General features: G+C 36.5%; 1 protein-coding gene across 7 annotated transcripts in view; it reads right to left on the minus strand.

Moving 5' to 3' along the window:
- ATF6 (activating transcription factor 6) overlaps positions 1–25,595 on the minus strand; it is a 212,709-nt gene that overhangs the window by 40,630 nt on the left and 146,484 nt on the right. For 6 of the 7 annotated variants that reach the window (XM_085022565.1, XM_021089516.2, XM_021089514.2 and 3 more), the window contains exon 15: positions 20,748–20,832. In XM_085022565.1, coding sequence (XP_084878691.1) covers positions 20,748–20,832 — 85 coding nt within the window. Of the gene's footprint in view, positions 1–17,449; positions 19,389–19,484; positions 20,833–25,595 lie in introns of those variants that run through there. The other variant, XR_014843958.1, reaches the window with a different exon arrangement.

Below are 25,595 nucleotides of genomic sequence, written 5' to 3' on the forward strand. Positions count from 1 at the left end.
GGAATCTGAAAAAAGGACAGACTGAACTTCTTTGCAGAACAGATGCTGACTCACAGACATTGAAAAACTTATGGTCTCCGGAGGAGACAGTTTGGGGGGCAGGGGGATGTGCTTGGGTTATGGGATGGAAATCCTGTGAAACTGGATTGTTATGATCATTATACAACTATAGATATGATAAATTCATTTGAGTGATTAAAAAAAGGAAAAAAAAAATTGGCAAATGATCTGATGAGACATTTCACAAAGAAGATACCCAAATGGCCAATAAACACATGAAAAGATGGTCAACATTATTAGCCAATAATAATGCAAATCAAAACAACAGTTAACACACCACTTCACATCAGCAAGGACAGCTAAGAACAAGACAGGCAACAATCTGTTGTCAAGAATATGGAGAAAACGGAGTGCCTGTACACAAATGGTGGAAACATAAAAAGTGCAGGTTTCGGTGGAAAATAATTTGGTTTTTATTCAATTAATTGATTTTTATCTGTTTTAAATGCATAATTTTCTACCATCTCCACCACTAAATCAACTGTATTAAAAAAGGAAAATAGCCAACCAGTGGATATAGAATGTGTCCAAAATCCTCCACTTTACCAAAAAATGTGAAGAATCTTCTATTTCGTAATGAGACAAAACTATTTTTGAAAGAACATAACGTTCTAATTCATTATCATAACTGCAATTTAATCCTCAAATGTTAACTCAGGTATGCTATGGCTTAAATCTATTTGAGAAATAGATTATTGAAACTAGGAAACTAAGGAGGCTCTCATAAACATAGAAGCCGAAAATAATGATGACAAATTCAGTGAGCATTTCCCCTGCTGCAACTTGAATGCCTAAGCTGTACTGTGTGGGAAAATAGTATTTTTTTTAAAAAATAGTATCGTTTAAAAAAAACTTTGTGGGAGTTGAAGGTTTAATTATTTGAGTTCATGGAAATTTACTGTCATGAAAAAATAAGCTTATGATTTATGAGCCTTCTAAAACACACAATCCATTTAAGCAAAGACATTAACTGCAATTAGCCTATTATGCAGAAGTTATAGAACTTTAAAAATCACCTACCCCAACCTTCTCATGACACAGATGAGGGCACTAAATTGAACTACTTACTTACACATTTGGTTACGGAGCTGAGAAGGATGAGAACTAAGAGCTTTGACTCTAAGTGTGGGCATTATGTGAAGACTAACCCTTTCCAGAGATGATAGTCCTTTTCACCAGCAGAGAGATAATGGGCCTCAAGTAAAGTTATATTCTCTAGGACCTTATTAACTTCTGAGAGTCAGTTATCACCTAGCCTTCCATTAAATGAGTTTTATCAAGTGGTATAGGAACAGTTTTGGGTTTTTTTTTTTTTTTTTTCTTTTAGTAATACGAAGTAATGCCAAACAGCGTATATTTCTCCTTTGGTTGTTGTCTCCTTCTCACCTCCTGTGTTTAACATTCTGATTATCCAAAATGTAGAGGATAGAAGTTTTTGGTCACTTAGCATCTAACAGTCTTTGTATGTTTGGAGACTCTCCTATCTTAAGAGGCAGAGCTTACCTTCCACTATGTAAGTTTAAGTTCCTATGAGATAATAGAAATATATATTGGTCTCTGCCCTTGGTTCCTGGCACAGACCTCCTGAAACTGTTGGAACTTCCTGAGTGATAAGAGCACTGGGAACATCTTTTGTTCTAATATTTTGTCTTTGACTTTGGTTCCTGACACAGATTCTTGAAACCTTTGTACTGGATGACAGGAGTATCTTCTATCCTAATGAGGCTATGCTGGGTAGGTTCCTGGATAGCTCCTGGGTTCGGGCTGGTCAACAGAAAGTCCAAGCCACGATGAGAACCTTGGAATTTTCAGCCCTGCTCCACAGTCTTTGGAGAGGGAAAAGGGCTGAAAATGGAATTAATGACTGATCATGCCTGATGTGATGAAGCCTTCATAAAATTCCCAATAGTATGGGGTCTGGAGAGCTTCTAGGTTTGTGAACACATCCATGAACTGAGAGGGCATCCTAATTCTGTACCCCAATTCCAGGGGTACTGAAGCTTCTGTGCTTGGGACCTTCCTGGACCTTGCCCTACGGATCTCTTGGGTCCCTTTGTTTGGCTGTTCATCTGTATCCTTTAGTATATCCTTTAATAAACTGGTAAAAATAAGTAAGTGTTTCCCTGAGGACCAGATATTTTATTTCTCAGACTTTCTTGCAACTAGGGTGTGGGCATGTGACCTAAGCATTGCCTATAAGATGCACCAGCTCCAGACTACAAAAAATCTGTGGCTATGAAGACTCTTCCAGAGAGGGTGGTAGCCCTGGAAGCGGGAGTATCTAGTTTTAAGAGCACTGGTTCTGGAAGCACAATTAGAAATCAGTGATCTTGTGGTACAAACTATGGTCTGTGACCAGCTCCGTAGAGTAAGTTGGGGCCTTGTTTTAAGAGACCTCCAAGTCTGATTGTCTGGCTCTCCTAGAAAGTATGCTTGGTTACCCCGAGTTAGTTTCTGTCACTTGAAAAATTATTATTATATGCAGCTACAAGCAAGAAGCAAGAAAGCTATACTATAGTGTGAATTTATCTGGGGCAGGCACTATATGTAGTCTTCATATTAAGCAGTATTTCTCAGCTCATAAGATAAGGTCTAGCATTTAGTAGGTTCCTAATAAATGTGGAATTGAATTAGATGTTTTCAAAGTAGTACTTATTAACTGTATGACGAATGAGGCTCCCTGGGATAAAAGGGAAAAGACAGCACCAATAGAATAGTACATTTTTGCTAGAGTGTGTGAGAACAGTACAATTAACCAAACTCAGAATAGGGGCAGGAGAATTTCTATGTTCATGGCCTTGTTCTTCTAGAAAAACTAGGAACTTTCTATCTTACTCTGAGTACAAGCCAATTTTCCTGGGAAGATACATGGCCACATCTATAGAAACGCAGACAGTAAATTCATTAGTGAGAAGACAGACTGTTTATTTTTACTATTAAGTGATGTTTTATTTTGAATGTAGAACTGATCTATTGGTCTGGAACAGACTAGGTTAGGGAAATGACTAACATCTACTTACTAGAAAATGTAAAAAAAAGACTTTTGTATGTTTAAATGTCATGGGAAAAGCAAGCAAACTTTGAAATCAATGTCTGCTAAATTTGGATAGAACGAATTTATTTAACAAGTACTTTAATTAGGTAAACTTATGATGCCAAGAAAGCTGGAGTTTACAGTTTCTCAATTTGTTTCTTCATATTTCCAGAAAATTCTTCATTTTCACCATATTTTGATATACTGGTGAAAAACTCTTCCTGGCTTATTGTGGAAATTCCAGGGGACTAGTTTGTGAGCCTGTCTATCTTATTATGAACATAAATACTTCATCTTTTTGTTGGCCATCATGCCCAACTGTGTGTTTACCATTAAATAGTTTAGGTGACTGGAACATAAGCACAGTAGCTGTTACTCTGAAATTATGGTAGCATAAGCTCGTGTTTAGTTCTACTATTTTCACTTAGTTGCAAACTGTATTTAGGGAAAAGCTGTCGTTACCAGTAGGAGCTAGTGCTTGGGCTAAAGGAAACTGCAACGGACTATTCAGAAAGTTTAGTTATGGTTCTCTTAATTTTGCAGCCATTTCAGTTGCAAAACAGGTATAAAATTATACCATGAGGACTTTGTAAGGATCAAATGCAACTATATGTGTTAAAGAAACCAGAAATATGCTTAACATTCAAGGTGGGTACTCAAAAAAGGTGGGGAGGGGGCTAAACTTAAATTTGCAATTTAAACCATTTAGTAGCACAGGGCAAATCTATGTTAAAAAGCATTTTGTTTGGGACAAAATTCCAAAATATTTTAAGATGTGACATTTAAGCTGAATAAATCTTTTCAATGCTTAATTTTATTTATTTTCACTCTCTTTATTCTAACAGGGTAGCTCATACTTACATACTATTTTTACTCATTATTTATACCATAATTCTTACTTTACCTAACTCTGGATATTATCACTTTAATATGGGAAAATTTAAGTAAACATCTTACTTTAATTAGAGTGGTGCCTGCTTCAAAAAACTGTAAGGTATGGGACACTCCTAATTATTTCTCTGGGTTTACTAATACTAATTATAATTTAGCTCAAAATCACACAGTAATCAGTGACAAATGAGTTGGCCTTTAAAAAAAAAAAGACAAAAACATCTTCTGAGACATTTACGTCTCACCCTTCCCAGGACAAATACTTAGTCATTTTGCTTCAAATATACAAATGGCTTATGTTTTCAAAGAATGTCCTTGGTGGTATAAATAAATTACCTTTTACAGTTAACTCAAGTGCTGTGTCTGGGGAATCTAAAGATCTGGACTCTGGTCACAGCTCCATTAGCAGCTGGGCTGAATCAGCCATGTGCTTTTCCCAATCTGTTTTCTTATCTGTATCATGAAGCTGTTGTGCTACCCTGTCCCTAAGTGTTCTTCCAGTTCTGAGATTTTTTCTGTGATCTACGTATGTCCTGCTTTCCAGTAAGACTATTCATTCTCTGAAGGCATAAATCACATCTTAAGAGGTCTTCTGAAATTTGTATATTACTTAGTGTGGTGCTGTGCAATTATCTGTAAATCTGAACTGCAATTATATGACACTATAAAACACATATGGAACCAGATTACTATATCTTATAGTATAAAACTAAGCAATTACTGCAAAAGTAATCATTATTTAACATTTACAGTGGGTTCCTACCTTACATTTCAATCAAGCAAATGCTTCCTTTACCTGCTCTGGGTAGTAGGAAGCTGGGAGGCATGACTAAATAGCATAGTTTCTACGTGAAGTGTTTTGTCCTCTTATCTCCACAAACCATCGAAATATTCCTGACTTCTAAACTTACTCTTTACATACTGTCATAAGCCAGTGTGGTAAGCAGGCTCCATACGTACCACTTCCACTTCCTGGTATTACGCCTTGTGCAGTCCCTGCTGCAGTGAACCAGGATGAGTCTATGTAAGCAGTAGCACACAGGGGGACTGATGGGATATCAGTTCCACGACTAGGTTTAGAAGACTGGCTTCTCTCTTGGAAGCTCTCTGACTCACTCTCTTTCTTACCCATTGATCAGTTTACTTTGAGAGAGGCCCCAAGGAGAGGCCCTCATGGTGAGAAGCTAAAGCCTCCTACCAACAGTGAGTGAGTCTGGAAGCAAATCCTTCAGCCCTAATCAAATCTTCAGCTCCACCAAAAGCTTGACTGCAACCTCAGGAGAGACCTGGAGCCAGAATCACTCTACTAAGCTGGTTCCAGATTCCTGACATCAGAAATTGTGTGAGATAATCAATGGTTGTCTTTTCAAACTGCTAGGTTTGCAGGTTATAGATAACTAATTATCTATGTATCTACCTCTAGTAATTTTGCTACATGAAGTGTATCCCTCATTTCATTCCTTGCCTAGATGATTGTAACTCTTTAACTGTTGTCCCTGTAAAAGAATCAGCCTCTAATTTATCCTTCATACTGCTGTCAGAGAAATATTTGAAATGTGAGTCTATTTGTGCATCTCCATTGCTTAAAATTTTTTAGTAGCTCCTTTTTACTCATAGGATATTCAAAACTCTGTACCATGTCACACAAGGCCTTCAAAAACTGGCTTCTGCTTTCCTCTCTAGATTCTTCTACACCTCAGTGCCTGTGCACTTTAATCCTACTTCAGTGTCCCAAGTGGGCTGAGTGTTCTTCCTTTTCTGATATCCATGTTATACTGCCTAGAGTATCTCATCCATTTGGCCAATCCCATTTTTCCTCCAAGATTCAATTCAAGCTTCACCCTGTGTCTGTGTTTATGTGTGTACTTTTTTTTTTTTTTGTCTTTTGAATTTATTTTTTACTTTAATTTATTTATTTTTCATGGCCACACCCGAGGCATATGGAAATTCCCAGGCTAGGGGTAGAATCAGAGCTGTAGCTGCGGCCTGCTCCACAGCCACAGCAACTCAGGATCCGGATCCGAGCCGTGTCTGCAACCTACACCACAGGTCATGGCAACGCCGGATCCTTAACCCACTGAGCAAAGCCAGGGATTGAACCTGCATTCTCATGGATACTAGTTGGGTTTGTTACCGCTGAGCCACAACGGGAACTCCCATATGTGTATTTAATTAATTGTTTTTCTTGGCTATTCTACACAAGTACCTGGCTTGTACAGATGCTTATCTATATTTAATTCAACAAAAACATTTTTGAGCACCTACTATATGTTAGGCACTTTTTGTTTTTTTTTTGGCCGCACCCGTGTCACATGGAAGTTCCCAAGATTGAACCCGTGCTACAGCAGTGACAATGCCAGATCCTTAACGTGCTGAGCCACAATAGAACTTCTAGGCACTTATTTTTAAGGCATTAGAACAACAGAAAATATTAAACAAATAGGATTTTTAACCTTAAGGAACCTACAGTTTAGCAGGGAAGTTAGACAATAAGCAACTAATTACTAATGTTGTGAATGTTACAAAAATAAGGGAGTTTAGAGTATTCTGGGCAGATAAGGTGGGGAGGGACCCCCGACTTATTCTATGGGCTCAGAAAAGCCTTTCCTGAATGCTGGTTGAGTAAGGGATTTAAGAAAAAACTATCAAAAATATGTTAAATCAGGATAAAAATGTAGACCTAAACTTTAGTCCAAAAATCAGAATCACCAAGCAAATTAGAGATATGACTTGGTAGTAATATATGTGAAAAAAGAGTTATAAACTATATTTGAAGAAAGCACAATATATGATGTAATTGGGAAAAAAACCCTTGGTTTCACCAACAGAAGTACACAATACAGATCTCCCTCAACTTACAATGGGGTTATATTCTGATAAACCCATTGTAAATTGAAGATATCCTTAGTCGAAAATGCATTTAATGCTTCTAGAAACTTTAGGCTAGAATATGGATAATTTGTGCATTATTCTATGTTCTAGAATAATTACTGACAGAGTTGTTAGAACTTACAGTTTTTTGGTGGTCCTTCCTTTTGGCTTTGTGTAAGTATTCAAGCAGAAGAACCACATATTCTGCTTGAAAACTTACATATCACTTTGTTTAGACAGAATTTCATTTTTGTGAATATGGTGAAAGTAAATTGTAAGTTACATCAAACTGATATTTTGATTAAAAAAAGAAAGTGCATTTAATACACGTAATCAACTAAACATCATAGTTTAGCCTAACCTACCTTAAATGAGCTCACAACACTTACATTAGCTTATAATTGGGCAAAATCATCTAACACAAAGCCTATTTTACAATAAAGTGTTGAACATCTCATGTTCAGCTCATATTCAGTAAATATTGTGCCAAAAGTGGACACATAATAGCAGTATGGGTCTAGAATGGTTGTACGTGTATCATTTTACCCTTGTGATAACAAGGCTGACTGGGAGCTACTGCTGCCCAGCAACATAAGAGTATTATAATGAATATCACTGACCTGGGGAAAAAAACATCAAAATTCAAAGTCTGAAGTATGGTTTCTATTGAATGCACATCACATTTGCACCACCTCGAAGTAAAAAAATTGTTAAGTCACACATTTGTAAGTTGGGGACCATCTGTATAGAATTTGGACACACTTCATTATGCTTAGCATTCATGGCCTTCTTTAAGAGAGGTGGAAAAAGCAGAGACCACTCAGAAGCAAATGATCAAATTGAGGCAACTTGAACCCAGGTCCAAGAAAAATAGCTTAGAAGGCCTTGGTATGTGAAGACTCAGAGGGTACACAGTGTATAAATAGTTAAAGGTCTGCCATGTAGAAGAAATAGTTTCTATATAATCCTTTCTAATAACTCCACTCCTAGCAACAAACCATCTTATAGTTTATTTGTCTCATTAGGCATGCATTTGTTTCTGTAAAGAGTGTAATAAATCTGTAGTAAAATATCTCTATGGACACTTGGTTGAGTCAAAGGCAACTCTCTTTTTTTTTTTTTTTTTTTTTAGGGCTGCACCCACAGCATATGAAGGTTCCCAGGCTAGGGGTCCAATTGGAACTGTAGCCACCAGCCTACGCCACAGCCACAGCAATGCGGGATCCGAGCCATGTGACCTACACCACAGCTCACAGCAACACCGGATCCTCAACCCACTGAATGAGGCCAGGGATCGAACTTGTGTCCTCATGGATGCTAGTCAGGTTCGCTAACTGCTGAGCCACAATAGGAACTCCTAAAGGCAACTCTTGCCTGATATACTCAAGATCCTCAAAGCAAATGTTCTCTCTAATTAACAATCTGTATCCGTATTTTCAATTGCAACATGCTGGATTCAGAAAAAAGAAATATATATTTCTTAAGGCTTTTGTGTGTAAAAAGCCTAAGGGGGGGTGTATTTCCCAGTGTGAACAGAAATTACAATGTCTTTGACATGTATATCCCTGAGATGATGCTGGCCTATCACCCCGTCTTCAGCTTATGTCTTAAATATCAAAGAATTTACCACACAAATGCTGAAAGAACTATGTAACACTCCACAGAAAGTTATAATCCCAAGTGTTTCCAATTGCTATCACCACAAAAGAGAATACACAGAGGAGTTGAACCTGTGCTTGTTAAGCAGTTCTCCTGAAAAACAGAAACTGGAGATTATGTGAAATGGCTCAATCTTCTGACACACTACAAGGTTCTTGATTCTTCCAGTAGAAAGATAAATCTATTCTGAGGAGATTAATGTGTGTAAAATAAAGAAATATTTCAGATTTGGACAGTTAGTAGGAGGTTCAAACAAATTTTGCTGGATTAAATAGATGCTGATCTGTAGCTTTTATTTGTTGAAAGCTAAACCATCTGTTTGAGTAGAAACAGATTTTTGCCACAAGGGAGAAAAAGTGAAAGTGATCTCACTGAAGCTAACCGGACTCTGAAGGTCATTTAGGAACAGTGGGCTTGGCAGTTGGCTCCTCTGGGTCAAGGAAGGCCTGATATCCTAGAAGACGCAGTGCAAACTGGTCTAATTTAAACTTCTGGAGTCTTGTGAAAGTTCACGTAGATTAAATTGTTGACTGGTAAATCAAAAAAAGACAAACTACTCAAGAAAAAAAATTTCCTGTGTAACTGCCAATAAATCATCAAAGCAATAATCATTCTCCATAAAGTGGTAAGTGTTCCAAGTACACAAAGACAGATATATACCATTAATCTTTTTTCTTCTATTTAAAAAATTTATTTCTTTTCAAATTTACTTTGTAGAAGAGGGCTCCGAAGAGGATATGCTTAAAGTGTGGATAACAGTTTGGAAGAAGTTAAAAACAGATACCTTGATGACTTCAAGAAACAAAAAGGGAAAGAAAGATACCAGAAGAAATGAGGGGGTGCAAGAAACAGCTGCAGGACAGCTATTTCAAAATCAGGGAATCAGCTTTTACTTCTCCCTCCCTCAGCCAAGCACTATGGATTTTTCTTTTGGAATTTCTTTGGACATTTTTCCTTTCTTTCCATTCCAGGCCTTTAATGACCTCACCCAAGATTGCTGCAATGTCTCCTAGCTCATCTTCTCTGATGCTTCAACTTACCCTACCCTTCCTCCTAGCTCAGCTTCCCTCTTAATTATTTTCTATTTACAGACCTCAGCCAGGTTAAAGTCTTTTTTTCAATAGATCTTTTACAGTGTTTTTTAAATCAATAGCTTAAATTTACTTCCTTAACTCATTAATGACCTAAATCATACAGCTGCATCCCTTGCAATAAACACTTATTTCTTATCTCTCAGCATGAATCCTCTCTTTACTGTCTCCTCCTGGACCTCTTGCTCAATCCCAATGTAGCATATGATGGAGCAAGCAGCTGCTGCTAGTTTGTCCACAATATCTGTTATATCCATAGTAAGAGAAGTCCACATTTTTTTTTCAGATCACAATGTGCCTAGTTGAAATATTATATTTCTGAGCCTCCCTTGAAGCTAGGCATAAGCATGTGACACAGTTTACATCCAATGAGACACAAACAAAAGTCTGCTGGAAATTTCGGGAAAATGTGCTTTCCTGACAGACACCATGCCTTCCCCCCATTTTCCATCTGAACTACAGATATGATGGCTTGAGCTGCAACAGCCACTTTGAGATCATCTGGGAAAGGCCAAAAGAACTGCATTAACCTTAGTCCTAGCATCCTTAAATTACTGAATCAACACCAGCAACTGGTTCATTGCTGTGGACTTCTCAGCACATAAGAAAAAATAAATCCAATTAAACCCGTTATTTAAGCCAACTTAAATAACTTAATTAGGTTTTCTGTTTACTTGTAGCTGAGTCAATTATATATTAATAAATATCTTATACTCTCTTCATCCTTATATTCTAAGTTTCCTTTACAGCCTAGTTCAAGTTTTATCTCCTAAGGTACCAAATGATGTTAGTCACCAAGATTTTATCATCTACCATATTCTTCTAATTTTTGATCCTATATCATAGGCATTGGAATTTATAACTACCTACTACCTAAATTAATCACTCTTTAAAAAATCAATCAGGAGTTCCTGTTGTGGCTCAGCAGAAACGAATCCAACTAGGAACCATAAGGTTGCGGGTTCGATCTCTGGCCTCGCTCAGTGGATTACAGATCCGGCATTTGCCGTGAGCTGTGGCTAGGTGGCAGATGCAGCTCGGATCTGATGTTGCTGTGGCTGTGGTGTAGGCCGGCAGCTGTAGCTCTGACTGGACCCCTAGCCTGGGAACCTCCGTATGCCATGGGTGTGGCCCTAAAAAGCAAAAAAAAAAAAAAAAAAAAAAAAAAAATCAGCATATTGTTTATGGTTTAGAACTGATCTAAATCATCACTGTTGGTCTATATCCACTTGGTAACTTAGCATCAATGGAGACTGTGAGCTAAAAAGGAACCTATGGAACTAAGCCAAACTCTACTCAAATTCTAAAGGCAATTTGAGTCATACTCTGCCTCCCTTAGGTGATTGTCTTCTCACTAGAAAACTGCCAATTCAATTCAGAGGCTTAAAACGTGAAGTTAGAGCTTTACGAAAGTATTGGTTATCATAGTATAGTAAGTATTAACACATCATTTTACCTGCCAGTTATTACTATATACATAATTGATATATCTCTGTACATATTTTGGGAGAAAAAAATTTTCTCAGGTGAACAGTATGATTTTTCTTTTTCTCGATAGAAATTCTCAGTACAGGAATTTTACTACTGGTTTTAGTAGAGAGTCAAAAGAGAACTATTTAATCATGAATTTTTAAAAAAATCAAAACATGTCTTTAAGAGAAGACTCCATTCACTCAACTAGACATGATTATATAACACTGAAATAGAATAAATTGTAATGAAAATGCAAAATTGTAATTACATTTTAAAAACAGATAGAATACAAGCCTTTAAGGATAAACGAAAATATATAAGAAAAGGCACACTTTTCAGGCACCACTCTCTTAGGCAACCAATCTATTTGACAAGAGCAAATCTAAAATAGGAGTTTCCAAATGTATTCTTTGGGATAACACTTCTATGAAAGTGATCATCAAAAGCAACTTTATCAACATTCTCTTATTATTAAAACCAACCCATTTATTTGGTTGGTTTGCTTCCTGCCCTTCTGTTACACCCTTTCCAATAAAAAAGATTTTTCATTGCTAGTAATTTCTTCTAGATTTTCTTTAGATGGAAATTATTTTGAGATTAATTTTAATTATAGTTTAGCCTTGTAGTCATTTGTTCACCTACTCAGACCCGTAATAATAATAGGGTTGAATTAGAGTTATAGTTTTATTTTTATTACTCACCTATCACACCAATGGTATACAGAGAGGAGGAGAGAAAACCCAAATCAACAAAATTGATGGTAAAACTGTGAAACATCTGCTAATGGCTGTGTTCATTCCCTGACGAAAGGGGTCTACAACATAGCTACTACCATTTAAAAACTCTATGCTCTATTTTGTTGAACAATTCGTCAAGAGTGAGAGAAAGGAAACAAGGAGTTTTACCACGACATAAGTGGAAATCATTTAAAAGCAGGCAATGTACAAAGAGATTTATAGTACAAAGAGACCTTCCAGAAACCTTTTTAAAAAAAATAGCAATAGTTTTTACTTCATTACCAACTGCTCTGCCATCCATCTGCAATCGCTTTTAAAAGCTTTTTTAAAGCATACCTAGAATTTCATTTTGCTTCAATAATCTTCGTTGTGAAGACTTCCTGAGACAAAGACTTTCTCACAGCTTCACTAACTTGTTTTCAACTCTCTTACAAGACAAAGGAACTTAAATAACAAAGAAAACTCAAAATGAAGACCAATAAATTACAAAAATTAAACATGGCATGGAGAATACAGAATGATGATGTGACTAGTATTTTCTAAATGGCATTAATTTCATACCAATATCCTACTCTCTTTCAGCTGTTTCTTATACAGACTCTTTTCCCAAGCTCAAAACCACAAAGTAGAATCTTTATACACTATAGTTTAAGGCCAGGTGTTGACCTGGGAATCTAATTTACTTTGCTAAAATTGGAAAATCAAATTCCTCTTCCCAAATATCCCTATCTAGAATACTATAAAATCAGTTGTTCAATAAAATTTGACTTTATGTCCTCTATTATCCTCTCCAAAATTCTACAGGCTCCACTTAAGTCAGAGAGAGGGTTCTAACCCACAACTCATTTTTTTCTTTCCAAGTTACACATAACTTTTGAATTTAGAAATGGCAGAAAATATCTTTTATTCAACTTTCTTAAGTCCTCATATTGTTCAAGGTGAAAAACTTTGATATTAGAGGTGTCCTCACAACGACTCCGCTCTTTCGATAAACAGGTGCCTAAACTTTATTATGCCCATATACTTTATACTTTTCAGATTATAAATGATATAATTATAGCACAGCTTGTCAAATTTATTGCCTGATAAGTCAAAGGAATCTCTGAATCTTGGAGAGTTCTACAGTTCAATTTTTTGCATGAGTTCTCCTTTTGTAGAACAGTTGTTGAAAAGGAGATTCATAATTTCAGTCCACTCTTTACTGTGAATTCCAAAGTTAAATTAAAATGTGGTAGAAACGTAACCTAGTACGTATTTTTAATTATTTTATACTTGAAAAGATTAGACTAAACTGTGCTCGTCAACTTTTTTTAATCATGAAAGGAGTAAAATAGTAAAGTTTTTCAAGTGACCACAAAGTAATGACCAAATAACATTTACCTTACTTATTCTGTTGTTCAACAAACATGTGCAGATGAAATCCAAAACATTCTATTACACTAAATTATACTGCTGTCAATGAATGTGCTTAGCCTTTATACCACAGGGACAAAGTGGTACGAAAATCTATCAAATTTTTGAGTCCAAATATTTTTAATATTTGCACATTTGTCTTTAATGCTGAAATATTTAATTAACAATATAATAATCAAAATATTTTATACAATGTAGTCAGAACTTGGCTCTTAGTTATGTTGTAGTTGTATAAATGGTACAAATGACTTCCTTGAGTTTTAACGTCTTCATCCATAAAAAGAAGATAATATTTAGCTGGCAGCTGAGCATTACATAAATTAACAGAGATAAACATCTTGCAATGTTTCCTACACCAGACACTGCTCAAGGTTCTGGGGATATGGTCATAAGTACAAACATAACAAACAAGATTCCTGTCCTCACAGAGGAGGAGAAGCAGGTTAAGCTGACTGAGAAGGAGAGACAGGAGGAAAATGAGACATTACATCTGTCAAAACTCATTATACACATACAACTGGTGATATTTATTGCATGTCCATTATACCTCAATAAATCTAATTTCTAAAAAATGCATATGGGGAGGAAGACAAGATGGCAGAGCAGAAAGACTTGAGTTCACCTCCTCACATGAAAATACCAAAATCACAACTGAACTGCTGAACAACCACTGACAAAAAAGACTGGAACCTACCAAAAAAGATATCCTATTCCCAAAGACAAAGAAGAGTCCAGAATAAGATGGCAGGAGGGGGCACTTTCATGATATAATCAAATCCCCTACCCACAGGAGGGTGACCCGTAAACAGGAAAATAATTATATTGCAGAGGTTCTCCCGCAGGTGTGAGGATTCTGGGCCCATGTCAGGCTCCCCACCTGGGTGTCTGGCATTGGGAGAAGGAACCCTCAGAGCATTTGGTTTTGAAGGCCAATGGGGCTTGAGTGCAGGAGCACCACAGGACTTGGGAAAACAGAGACTCCACTCTTGGAGGGCACACACAAAGTCTCATGTGTACTGGAACCCAGGGCAAAGCAGTGACTCCATAGAAGCCTGGGCCAGACCTACCTGTGGATCTTGGAGATAAACATCTTGGGGAGGCAGGGGTTGGCTATGGATTACTGTGGGGGCAAGGACATTGGTGGCAGAGCAGCAAGGAATAATCACCCATGTAAGCTCTCTCCCTGAACCTGTTGTTTTGGTCCCACCCAACTGTCTGCAGGCTCCAGTGCTGGGATACCTCAGGCCAAACAACCAAAGGTGGGAATACAGCTGTACCTATTAGCAGACAGGGTGCCTAAAGTCATTCTGATCTCATAGCTACCTCTAAACATGAACCTTGACATGGCCCTTCCCACCAGAAGAACAAATCCCAGCTTCACCCACCAGGCAAGCAGGCACCAGTCCCTCCTACCAGGAAGCCTGCTCAAGTTCCTGGGCCAACCTCAACCCTTAGGGGGAGACACCAGAAGCAAATGGAACTATGATCCTGCAGCCTGCCTAATGGTGACTGCAACCACAGATAGTTAGACAAAATGTGATGGAAGAGAAATATATTCCAGACAAAGGAACAAGATATAACCCCAGAAGAACAACTAAGTGAAGCAGATATAGATAATTTACCTGAAAAAGAATTCAGAGTAATGATAGTAAAGATGATTCAAGATCTCAGAAAAAAAGAATGTAGGCACATACTGAGAAGACAAAAGAAATGTTTAACAAAGAACTAGAAGATGTAATAAAAAAAACCAGAATTGAACAAAACAATAACTGAATTTAAAAAATATACTAGAAGGAATTAATAGCAGAATGAGACAGAAGACCAAATAAGTGAAGTGGAAGACAGATAGGTGGAAATCACTGCTGCTGCTGAACAGAATAAAGAAAAAAGAATGAAAAGAAACGAGAGCATAAGAGACCTCTGGGATAACATTAAATGCACCAATATTCACATTATAGGGGCCCAGAAGGAGAAGAGAGAGAAGGAGCCGGAGAAAATATCTGAAGAGATAATAGCTGAAAACTTTCTTAAAATGGGAAAAGATACACACAAGTCTAGGAAATACGGAGGGATAAACCCAATGAGAGACATGATGAGACACATATTTATCAAATTGACAAAAATTAAAGATAAAGGGAAAAGGGACAAATAACATAAAAGGAAGCCCCATAAGATTATCAGCTAATTTTTCAGCAGAAACTCTGCAGTCCAGAAGGGAGTGGCATGATGTATTTAAAGTGATGAAAGGGAAAAACCTACAATGACTACTCCACCCAACAGGCTCTGGTTCAGATTAGAGGAAGAAATCAAAAGCTCTGGAGTTTCTGTCATGGCTCAGTGATTAACAAATCTGACTAGCATCCATGAGGACACATGTTCAACCCCTGACCTTGCTCAGTGGGTTAAGGATCCGGCGTTGCCATGAGCTACGGTATAGATTGTAGATGCGGCTCAGATCCTGCATTGCTGTGGCTGTGGCATAGGCCAGCAGGTACAGCTCCGATTAGACCCCTAGCCTGGGAACCTCCATATGCCGTGGGTGTACCCCCACCCCCAAAAAAAGCCTTACAGACAAGATAAAGCTAAGAGAACTCAGCACCATCAAACCAGATTTACAACAAATGCCAAAGGAACTTCACTAGACAGAAAAGAAAAGGACACAGCTAGAAACAAGAAAATTATGAATGGGAAAGCTCAATGGTAAAGGCGAACATTACAGTAAAGGTGGGAAATCATCTAAAAAATGTATATGTCATGAAAAACAATTCTTGGAGTTCCCGTCATGGCACAGTGGTTAACGAATCCGACTAGGAACCATGAGGTTGCCGGTTCAGTCCCTGCCCTTGCTCAGTGGGTTAATGATCTGGCGTTGCCGTGAGCTGTGGTGTAGGTTGCAGACGCGGCTCAGATCCCACGTTGCTGTGGCTCTGGCGTAGGCCAGTGGCTACAGTTCCGATTCGACCCCTAGCCTGGGAACCTCCATATGCCGTGGGAGGGGCCCAAAGAAATAGCGAAAAGACAAAAAAAAAAAAAAAAAAAAGAAAGAAAAACAATTCTTAAAAGGGCAGAAGAGCTGTTGTAGATAAAAGGAGACTAAGGAGGTGTGACAAGTAAATGCAATGTATGACCTTTGATTGGATTCTGAATCCCTCTCCCCAAAAGCTATAAAGAATATTTTAGGGACAAATATAAAAAATTGAACATATATGAATATATACTGAATATATATTAAACTGTATTGTAGCAATGTTAAACTATGGTGTGGTCATTTTATTGTGCTTATGTAGGAGAACATCCCTTGCTTAGGAGATGCACAATCAAGTATTTAGAGGTGAAGTGTCAAAATATCTACAATTAACGCTTCAATGGTTGTTTTTTTCTGAAAACACATGTGAGTGTAAATAGATAATCAGATAAAGATGAAGCAAATGTGGAAAAGTGTTAACTAGTAGAATCTAGGTAAAGAGTCTCCATATACTCATTGTCTTTCAACTTTTCTGTAGATTTGAAATTTTTAAAAATAAAAGTTAAAAGGACTGAAAAAAAAAAAAAAAGAGGGAACAGTCAACCATGTCAAATACTGAGAGGTATTGACATAGTTGAGTGGTCAGATAAGATGAAACATTGAGACATGATATTGTCTCCATGACTGGAAAGATACTAGTCATTGGTGCCCTCTTACAAAGGCATTTCAATTGGATCAAAAGCTAGATGAGAGTGAGCAGAGGACAGAGTGGGAGATAAGCAAATGGAGGCAACAAGTACAGGTAACCCTCTCAAGAGTTTTGCTATGAAAAGGAGCAGAGAAATAGAACGTAGAGTTAAGAGAGTCTCCCTATACCTGAAGTAATATTAAGATATTTTGTATGTTGATGGGGATGATCCAGTAGAGAAGAAACTGATCATTCAGGATAGAAAGGATAAAAATGAAGGCGCAAAACCTTTGAAACTATGAGAGGGGCTAGAATGCAGGCTCCAAAAGGAAGAAGTCCCTTAGATAATAATAATAATGATCACAATGACAATAGTGACAAAGTTAGTTAACATAGTGAGTAACCTGAAAACAGCCAGGCACTATTCAAAGCAATTTTTTTTTTTTTTTTTTTTTTGGGCTGCACCCAAGGCATGTGAAAGTTTCAGGGCTAGGGATCATATCCAGGCCACAGCAGTGACCACACCAGATCCTTAACCATTAGGCCACCAGGGAACTCCCTAAAGCATTTTTGCTCATTTAACTCACACAAATCTAAGAGGAAGGTATTACTAATATCTCCTTTTACAGGAAGCTGAGGTACACAAAAAAGTTAATTAACTTGCTCAACTATAAGTAGCAAAGCTGGGATTTAGAACTCAGTGGAAGAGACTTTTCTCCTAGTGCCATTAGAAGGAAGGCATTTGTGGGTGTAGATGCAGCTGGGCTGCTGGTAGTGGAATGATGGGGTAGCTCTTATATGATTACATCTATTTTCTCAATGTAGTGTTTGATGAATTCGTCAGCTGAGAGGTGGGGAGAGTGGATGTTGGAGATTTGAAAAGAAAAGGTAAGAAATTCCTGTTTCAAAGAGAAGGCAAGTGAATGTACCAGCTATGACAGGCTGTATTGAATGCTCCTTTGGAATTAACGGTCATAAATTTAAAGTGAATCTACTTGATCTGCATGGATGATATTTTGTAATAATTTTCAGCTGCTTAAGAGCAGACATATACAGAATAACTGGATTTAACTAGAGTGAGATTTTTACAGACAAGTGAGACTTAAGCAGAAAAAGGAGACAGGGAGGGTAGATTGCAAGAGAGTAGTGATTGTATGGGACATGTAATGTAGGCTGGGTAAAGAGGAATGTAGCCATTATGGATGGAATGGACACAGAAAAGCGGTAGGGTCAGAAGACTGGAGATTTGTGAGGTCAGAGAGTAGTTGGAATATGTGTATTACAGCAGGAGAGCAAGTAACAGAGTGGGATGCTTAAAGAGATTTCAAAGGCAGTGCCACTACAATGATAATGAGGTCTAGAGTATGATTGTGTGGATGGGAGGCTGAGGTAGTGCAGAATAAAAGATCAAAAGAAGCCACTGTGCAGGATAGGTCCTCTATGTAGATGTTGAAATTTGCATGGCAAAGAGTTGACAAAAGCAGTGGGGAGTCATCAGTGAAGGTGGGGTAGTAGATAGCAACAAAGAAGGGTAAGAGGAATGTTACACACTTGAAAGATGTTAGGGAGACTGAAGAAGAAAGGAGAGATCATTTGCAAGTTGTAGTGGGGAGCAAGAGTACTACCCACCCCATTTGCAGGCTCAGAGGTGTATGAGGTGGAGAAGAAAAATCAAACTCTAATTTGAGAAGCAGCCTCCATAGAGCAAGAAGGTGAAAGGACTTTTCAGAAAAGAGACTGAGGATGCAGCACAATACTAGATGCCTGATAATATACTCAAGCATTTCTTTTTTCTTTTTACAGCTGCACCTGCAGGCCTACACCACAGCCATGGCAACATGGGATCTAGCCACATCTGCAGCCTACACTACAGCTTATGGCAGATCCTTAACCCAGTGAGCAAGGCCAGGGATTGAACCTGAATCCTCACTGACACGTAATCCCGCTGAGCCACAACAGAATTTCCTCGGTCACTATTTCTCAAATTTGAATCTCAACTTTTCTAATTGCCTACTATATCCTAAAAAGGTAAACAAAACATAACTTATTTACAAAGAAATCCAAACCAGATTAGAAAGAAAATGATTCTCTAGTTATTGTATTTTTTCAAATCCATGAAAAGGCTCATTTTCAAAAATTAGCCCCCTGGCCAAGATAATCAAAGTCAAACAGCATCTTCTTGTTCTTAGATTAGCACAGATAGCTCACTGTTATGCAAAAGAATGCCTGGTTTTATTTTATAAGAACCTGAGATCAAAACAACAAAATCAAGTGAAGTCGGCCTTGTTGAAGCTTAGACCAGAGCTTTTCTGAGCATAAACTGACCAAAAGTTAAATCTATTATGGTTCAAGCAGAGAAATCTAGGTACCTATAGAATAAGAATAAATATTTCCTAAGTATATTCTTTGGAGTATATTACACTTTGGAATATGCTGTTCCACTTGAAGTTGTAATATGATGGGTTCATGAAATCTTCAGAAGTATGCCTTTATTGAAGGCATACTTCTATATTCTATATTCTATATTCTTTGAACATATTCTATATTCTTTGAAAATTCTATATTCAAAACATTCAAAACATTCAAAACATATATTCAAAACATTCTATATTCTTTGAAAGATTAAGAAAATATCATAATTCTTTTATGCTTTAACAAAAAATGTCTTATTTTATGTATATAAAGCTGCCTCCTAAGAAGTTCTGACAAGCTGTCTGTACATAGCTAATTGAAATTCTATAGTCCTCTGTGGTCTCAAAATGTACAACAGGTATCTAATACTTTTCCTCTAAGACTAAATTTTATTGGACTCTACCTAGAATCCTAGGGTTTTGTTTTATAATTGTATTTTGTGGCTTAATCATGATCATCAATCAGAATGTGGACTGGTTAAAATGTAGATAATAAGCTCAAAGGGCTTTTCAGTTTTGTCTTAGTCATTAAACTATGAGGTTCTCATTACCAGACAGAAAATTTACCAGTGGTTCTATTACACCACATAAGTGGACTTGAGGAGGGACAGCCAATCCTCTTAGTTTCATTAGAACCTAGTATGATGTGTCAGAGAAAGCAATTAGTCAACAATATACACTATGCTCCTTTATAACATGCAGCTGGCATTGGGAGTGAGCTATTGCTCTTTTCCATGAAGAATCCAGCTGGAAGTCATCTCTTTATTAAACTTCTTTAGTACTCTGCTTATTCCTTATGGGACTTTATTTTTGGAGTACAGTGACTGCTGTGCACATTTTATTTCTCTTCCTAAACTATTAAGCAAGTACACTATGCCTTAACATCTTTGGCTTCTCTTGGAATGTTATAGTATTATTTGTATTTGTATTTAATACCCATCACTAGTGCTAGAACAAAATGCAATAGTAATACTATCAATACCAAATTCATCAGTATTATAGGTTAAAAATAAATAGGCTTCTGAGGATTGGTCTAGGAATCATATCACCATTTATATAATATAGGAAACTGCTTTGAGTTCCAAAAACCTAACCTACAAATTCTTAGAACACAGCAGATACTTCTTAAATAGCATGTATAATCAGAAAGGACCCAGACAACAAGTATACAGATGAGTAAAGATGTTGACTTTCCCAATTTTGTAAATAAGAGAGAATGAATTTTTCTTTCAAAAATGTAGTAATTTAAAAAATAACTTTAAACCTTTTAATTTAAAAAAAAGTATAGAAATTTAAAAGTAACATTTTGTGAAAACAGTAGGAAATTGTTTCAAAATTAATGCATGGATATATTACCAGACCAAATGAATACTTTAAGTGTTTTTAGTTAATCCAGATAATCTAGGTTAAACAAAGCAATCCCATGTCATTCATAAATCAAAAGTTCAACTTACCATTTATGTTTATTGCTGGCAATACAATTGACATCTTTGGTCTTGTGGTCTTGTTATGGGTGGTAGCTGGTAATAGCAGGTGATCCTAAGATTAACAAAGAACAATTTGTTACACATACAATTGGCTCAGTCCTATAACAAGCCAAATTCAGAGTTTCGAAGATGCCAACATTTCATTGGGATGAGAAAAAAAAAATGACAGTTATTTGAATCTGACTGCAGGGTAATTTACTACAAATCATTTTATGATTCATTCATTCATAATGCAATAAACATTATGATTTACTGAGTGACTATCATTACCAAGTATTATGTAGTATTCTTGGAATACTCCTAGGTTCTGATAGCTCATATGTTGCAGTATACTATAAAGAGTACTGGTCAAGCATTCAGAACAGAGGGATTTTAATTCTAGTTCAGCCATGGAATAGCTGTAAGATCTGGATCTACTTTCAGTCCTAAAAACAAGGTGGCTAGACTAGATAATGTCCCAAGATACTGATATTACCTATCCAACAGAGTCATTTCAAAACTTCTTTTTAAAAGAAGAGGAATATTGCCCCACCAAAAAAAATTCTGATCCCAAATTATCAATATATAAAAGAATCTTGCCTGCTTAGCCTCTTCTCCCTTTGAAGCAGCCACAGTGCTAGACTTCTTTTTGGTAAGCAATAGGTATATACTACTAAAGAAGATGTAAAATTCTTGCCTTTAAAAAGTACACAGCTTCATGGAAGAGTTATATATATAAATGCATCCCTAGCACAATTACATAGTTCTAAATGTAATACTGTCAACTTCTGATCATCTTTAAGTGACTCAGGGCATCTGAGGTTTCTGGTTTCCAACCACACAAAAACTGAAGTAAGAATGAGCCAAGAGGAGTTTGGCTTCAAAAAGGGGGAAGTATGAGTGTTTTGGAAAAGGTATGTACATCTGTAGGTATTCCAAAGCTGACTGTAAATAACTTACGAGTTTGATGTTAATTATTATTTTCAATAACTCCGCTTTTTCCTAGCAAAAACATGGGAATTGTCATAGCAAAAAGGAAAAAAATGTGCACTAGTGTTTCCATTTAAGGGAATGTGGTTAAAATGGAAAGAAAGCCAACCCTCAGTCTAACTCCTCTTGCTTTCTTTCTTGTTCCTTTGTTCATTTGTTTCATCATTCAATAAACTTTCTATATAGAAGGACACATCAAGTAGAATTTGACATAGCTGAGTGATGAAAATTCAATGCAACTTAGTTCAAAATCAATATTACTATGAAATGTAATTAACAGCAGAGCTAAGAAAAAACCTAGACTGCGAAAAACAAACTGAAATTAATGTACATGAACAGAACTGTACAGAAAACATTTCTAGTATCTGCTTGCTCTTTGTCTAATTCAAGGCAATATCTCCATGAGAACAAGTTTTTTTAAAAAGAGGGGGAAGATGAGTGATTGTTCTGTTAGAATTCCAGCATTGCAGCATAGGAGGGTTTTTTTTTTTTTTTTTTAAGTGCATTGTTAGACACAAAGATCACACATCTCTGAAGTAAGATAACATATGGTGGCCAAGACAAAACAAAATTTGCCGATCTTCATGCCATGAAAATTATAAATAGCTGAACTCCTATAATTAAAATATTGTTTCAAGATCACCAAAATTGAATGAGAAAACAAACCAACAAACTTACAAGCCCCCAATTAAGGCTACTGTAAAAATAAACACACTTAGATTCCATTGGTCATGGGTTAAGGCCAGGCTCAGAATTAAATCTGAGTTTCCTGCTAAGATCTAGATGTTACATTAAACATTTAAAACATGATTTTCTTAACATAATGCCTCCTACTTTCTCTCTTCATTAAATTTCTAACAAAGTAGTTACTTTTACAACAGAAAACCAAAAAAATTATTAATTTTGAAAAAGAAAGACCACATTTTGAATGCATAAAAACTATTACAGTTACCCTGCCTTATATCTAATTATTAAAAGTTCTCAAACTGGGGGGGAAACCTATAATTTAAAGTGCTTTTTTACCAAAATTCCTATAAGTTAGAATTACAGGGAATCAAAGCTGGTATACTACAAACTCTGTGTTTATTTTATATTACAAAAATAATTTATACATACACACACCTGGGACAGGGTAGTTGCTTCACTTAGCATTTACTTTGACTTCCTCAAATGCTTCTTGCCACAATAATGAATTTTCAATCACTTTTTCTCTCCAACTGTGTTCATCCCACTCTTTTTTATGGCATTTTACTAATTCTATTAGTGACATCTCCAGAAACAAAGGAGTCAATCAACAAATATTCATTGACTTCTTACCATTAAGAAAAAATTTACTAGGTATAGTGACCTGCCATGTATTCACATTGTGCTACAGAAGATATTTTCTTTTAAAGAACATAAATTCAGGCTTTTATTGTGTCAGGGAAAGAATGCCAATTGTGGCAGAAACAGTCGTTTGTGGCCAAGTGTCTGCTTTCCCTTCTATAACAGAGTAGAAATAGAATCTTCCATATTTAGTTGGACACAAAGCCACCGAGAATAAACAATATTCCCTTGCAACCAAATGAAGCCATACATTCAAATTTTGGTCGGTGGTCTGTCAAGAGAAATGGTGCATGCAACTTTGTCAAGGGGGTGATGGTGGAAGGCAACCTCCCTCCTTCCCTTTTCTCTTCCCTGCTAGCTAGAATGCAGATAATGTGACTGTGAGATCTGGAGGAGCTATCCTGGACTGTGAGATGGAAACTGCAATCTGAGGATTATGGAGCAACAAGATAGAAGGAGCTGGGAACAGTGATGATCAAGGAGTTACTGTAAGACCTCTAGAACTTACATATGGGAGAGAGACAAACTTCTAATCTGTCTCAGCCACCATTATTTTGGATTTTCTGTCACTGAGTACTAAACCTAGTAGTTATAAATTTGTGAAATACTATTAATGGTGTTTATTCAAGAGAAATCTCAGTAAGGGTTAAAGTAATCGGAGATAGCTTTACTCTTTTTAACAGCATAAAAGAACCCATATTTGTTATCTAGCCTCCGTGATGTATTTCCTTCCAAACCCCCTTTCTTATTTATTAAAGAACTTGTACAGGAAATTCAATCCTGGAACAGTACCAGTACAATTAGATGAATGAACAAAACTCTTTTCAATTAATATACTCTAACTGCAACAAAGGTGAAGCTACTTAAAAATAAAAAGCAGAAAAAAGATGTTGCCATAGAGACATATATGATATGTTTTGCCACTGTCATTCAAAACTATGTCACTAACTTTAAGATATCTTCAAATGGACTCCTAAAAAGCCTTTATAGGACTGAGATACCAAGGGACATCTTCAGGGGGGAAACTATGTGGACAAATATTATAATCAACACTTTGTTATTTTTATTCCCAGAGGAAGTTAGAGAAACACTGGTGGGAAAATACCAAAACATTTCACTATGAGAATAAAGCATCAGTTTTCCAATGTTATGCAATACTGTGCATGAGAAAACACACTATTTTCATACAGTTCTCTCAATCCCCTCTTTCAAGCACTTTGTTAAAAAGAGATAAAATGTTAGTGCACAATACAGCATCCTGTCTCTTCTCTTTTTAAGAGTGCTAAAGCACTGGAGACTAACTTATCCAAAAGAATAGGGCCATATTTGCTCAGCTAAAGGTTATGATAATAAAACACAATAAAATTGAGGTCCTACTAAATGCTCATTCCACTTATGTATGTAGAGTAGAAACTGACCTCAACTTAAGCCAACTTACTAGGTTAAATGACCCTTCCTATTCCTCCCCCTATAAAACTTACTAACTCATGCCCTTAGCACACTGAACACTCATAATTAATTGTGTATTTTTCCAAAACTACTTTTGCTAAGTGTGTTTGTTACTAATTGTGTAATTTAATAAAATACAACATAACTGATAAAAATACAGAATGTAAAGAAGAGCGCTGGGAGTGTAGTTTATGTAGGAAAGACAATGTGGAACGCTAGTAGATCTGGACTCAAAAAAAATTGCCTTACCTTGAAACTTGACTAATGAATGCACATTTACATAATTAAAGGAAATAAAATATACATACATATCTTTTGTATACATACATACACACATCTTTTAACAAAAATGATCTCCCACTTTACACCATTTTGTTAACTAAACAACATATTATCCGTTAGTCTCTACCGTACTTGGTGAAACAGCTTTTCTTATATTAGGAAACTCTGGCTCAAGGCTACAGCCCTTTACTTTGGATAGAAAGGATTTAATATTTAGTATTTAATATTAACCATGTCCCATAGGGATGAGGGAAACTTGGTCTGCAACACGCTGCACTGGTGATAGTAAGCAGTTTTCACTTAGACCAACATGAACCTCTATCAGTCAAAAAGTTTTATAAATCAGGCCCGCATTAATAACAATGGCCTCTTGACATTTTATATTTGATCCATAGCCACTGGATTACAGGGATGGGGCTGATTTTCCAACACAGAAAATTGTTAAAATCCAGATAAAAAATAAAAACAGCATTTATCCACATTTAAAAAAATAGCTTTGTAATTAATTTTCTCTAATCTATTTTCCTTTCCTAGAGAGTTTTGTTTCTACTATCACTACCTCATTTACCTTACCAAGTATCTTTCAAACTGCCAAACAAGTTGAAAAGCATATCAAACCTTAAAAATAAAAGGGCCAAAGCAGTCATTAAAAGTAGCCCTTTCAAAGTTATTTATCAAATTCACAACATGCTGAATTAATGTTATTTTCTAGTAGTTATACTGAAATGTGTTCATTCAAAGCAATTAAAAAGCAAAGGCAATTAGGAAATTTGAAATCATTAAAATACA

This window comes from Sus scrofa, chromosome 4 (genome assembly GCF_054392235.1).
Source record: "Sus scrofa isolate SSC_HxYL_T2T_F1_AM1 chromosome 4, Sscrofa_HxYL_maternal_Yorkshire_Landrace_v2.0, whole genome shotgun sequence".
NCBI lineage: Eukaryota > Metazoa > Chordata > Mammalia > Artiodactyla > Suidae > Sus > Sus scrofa.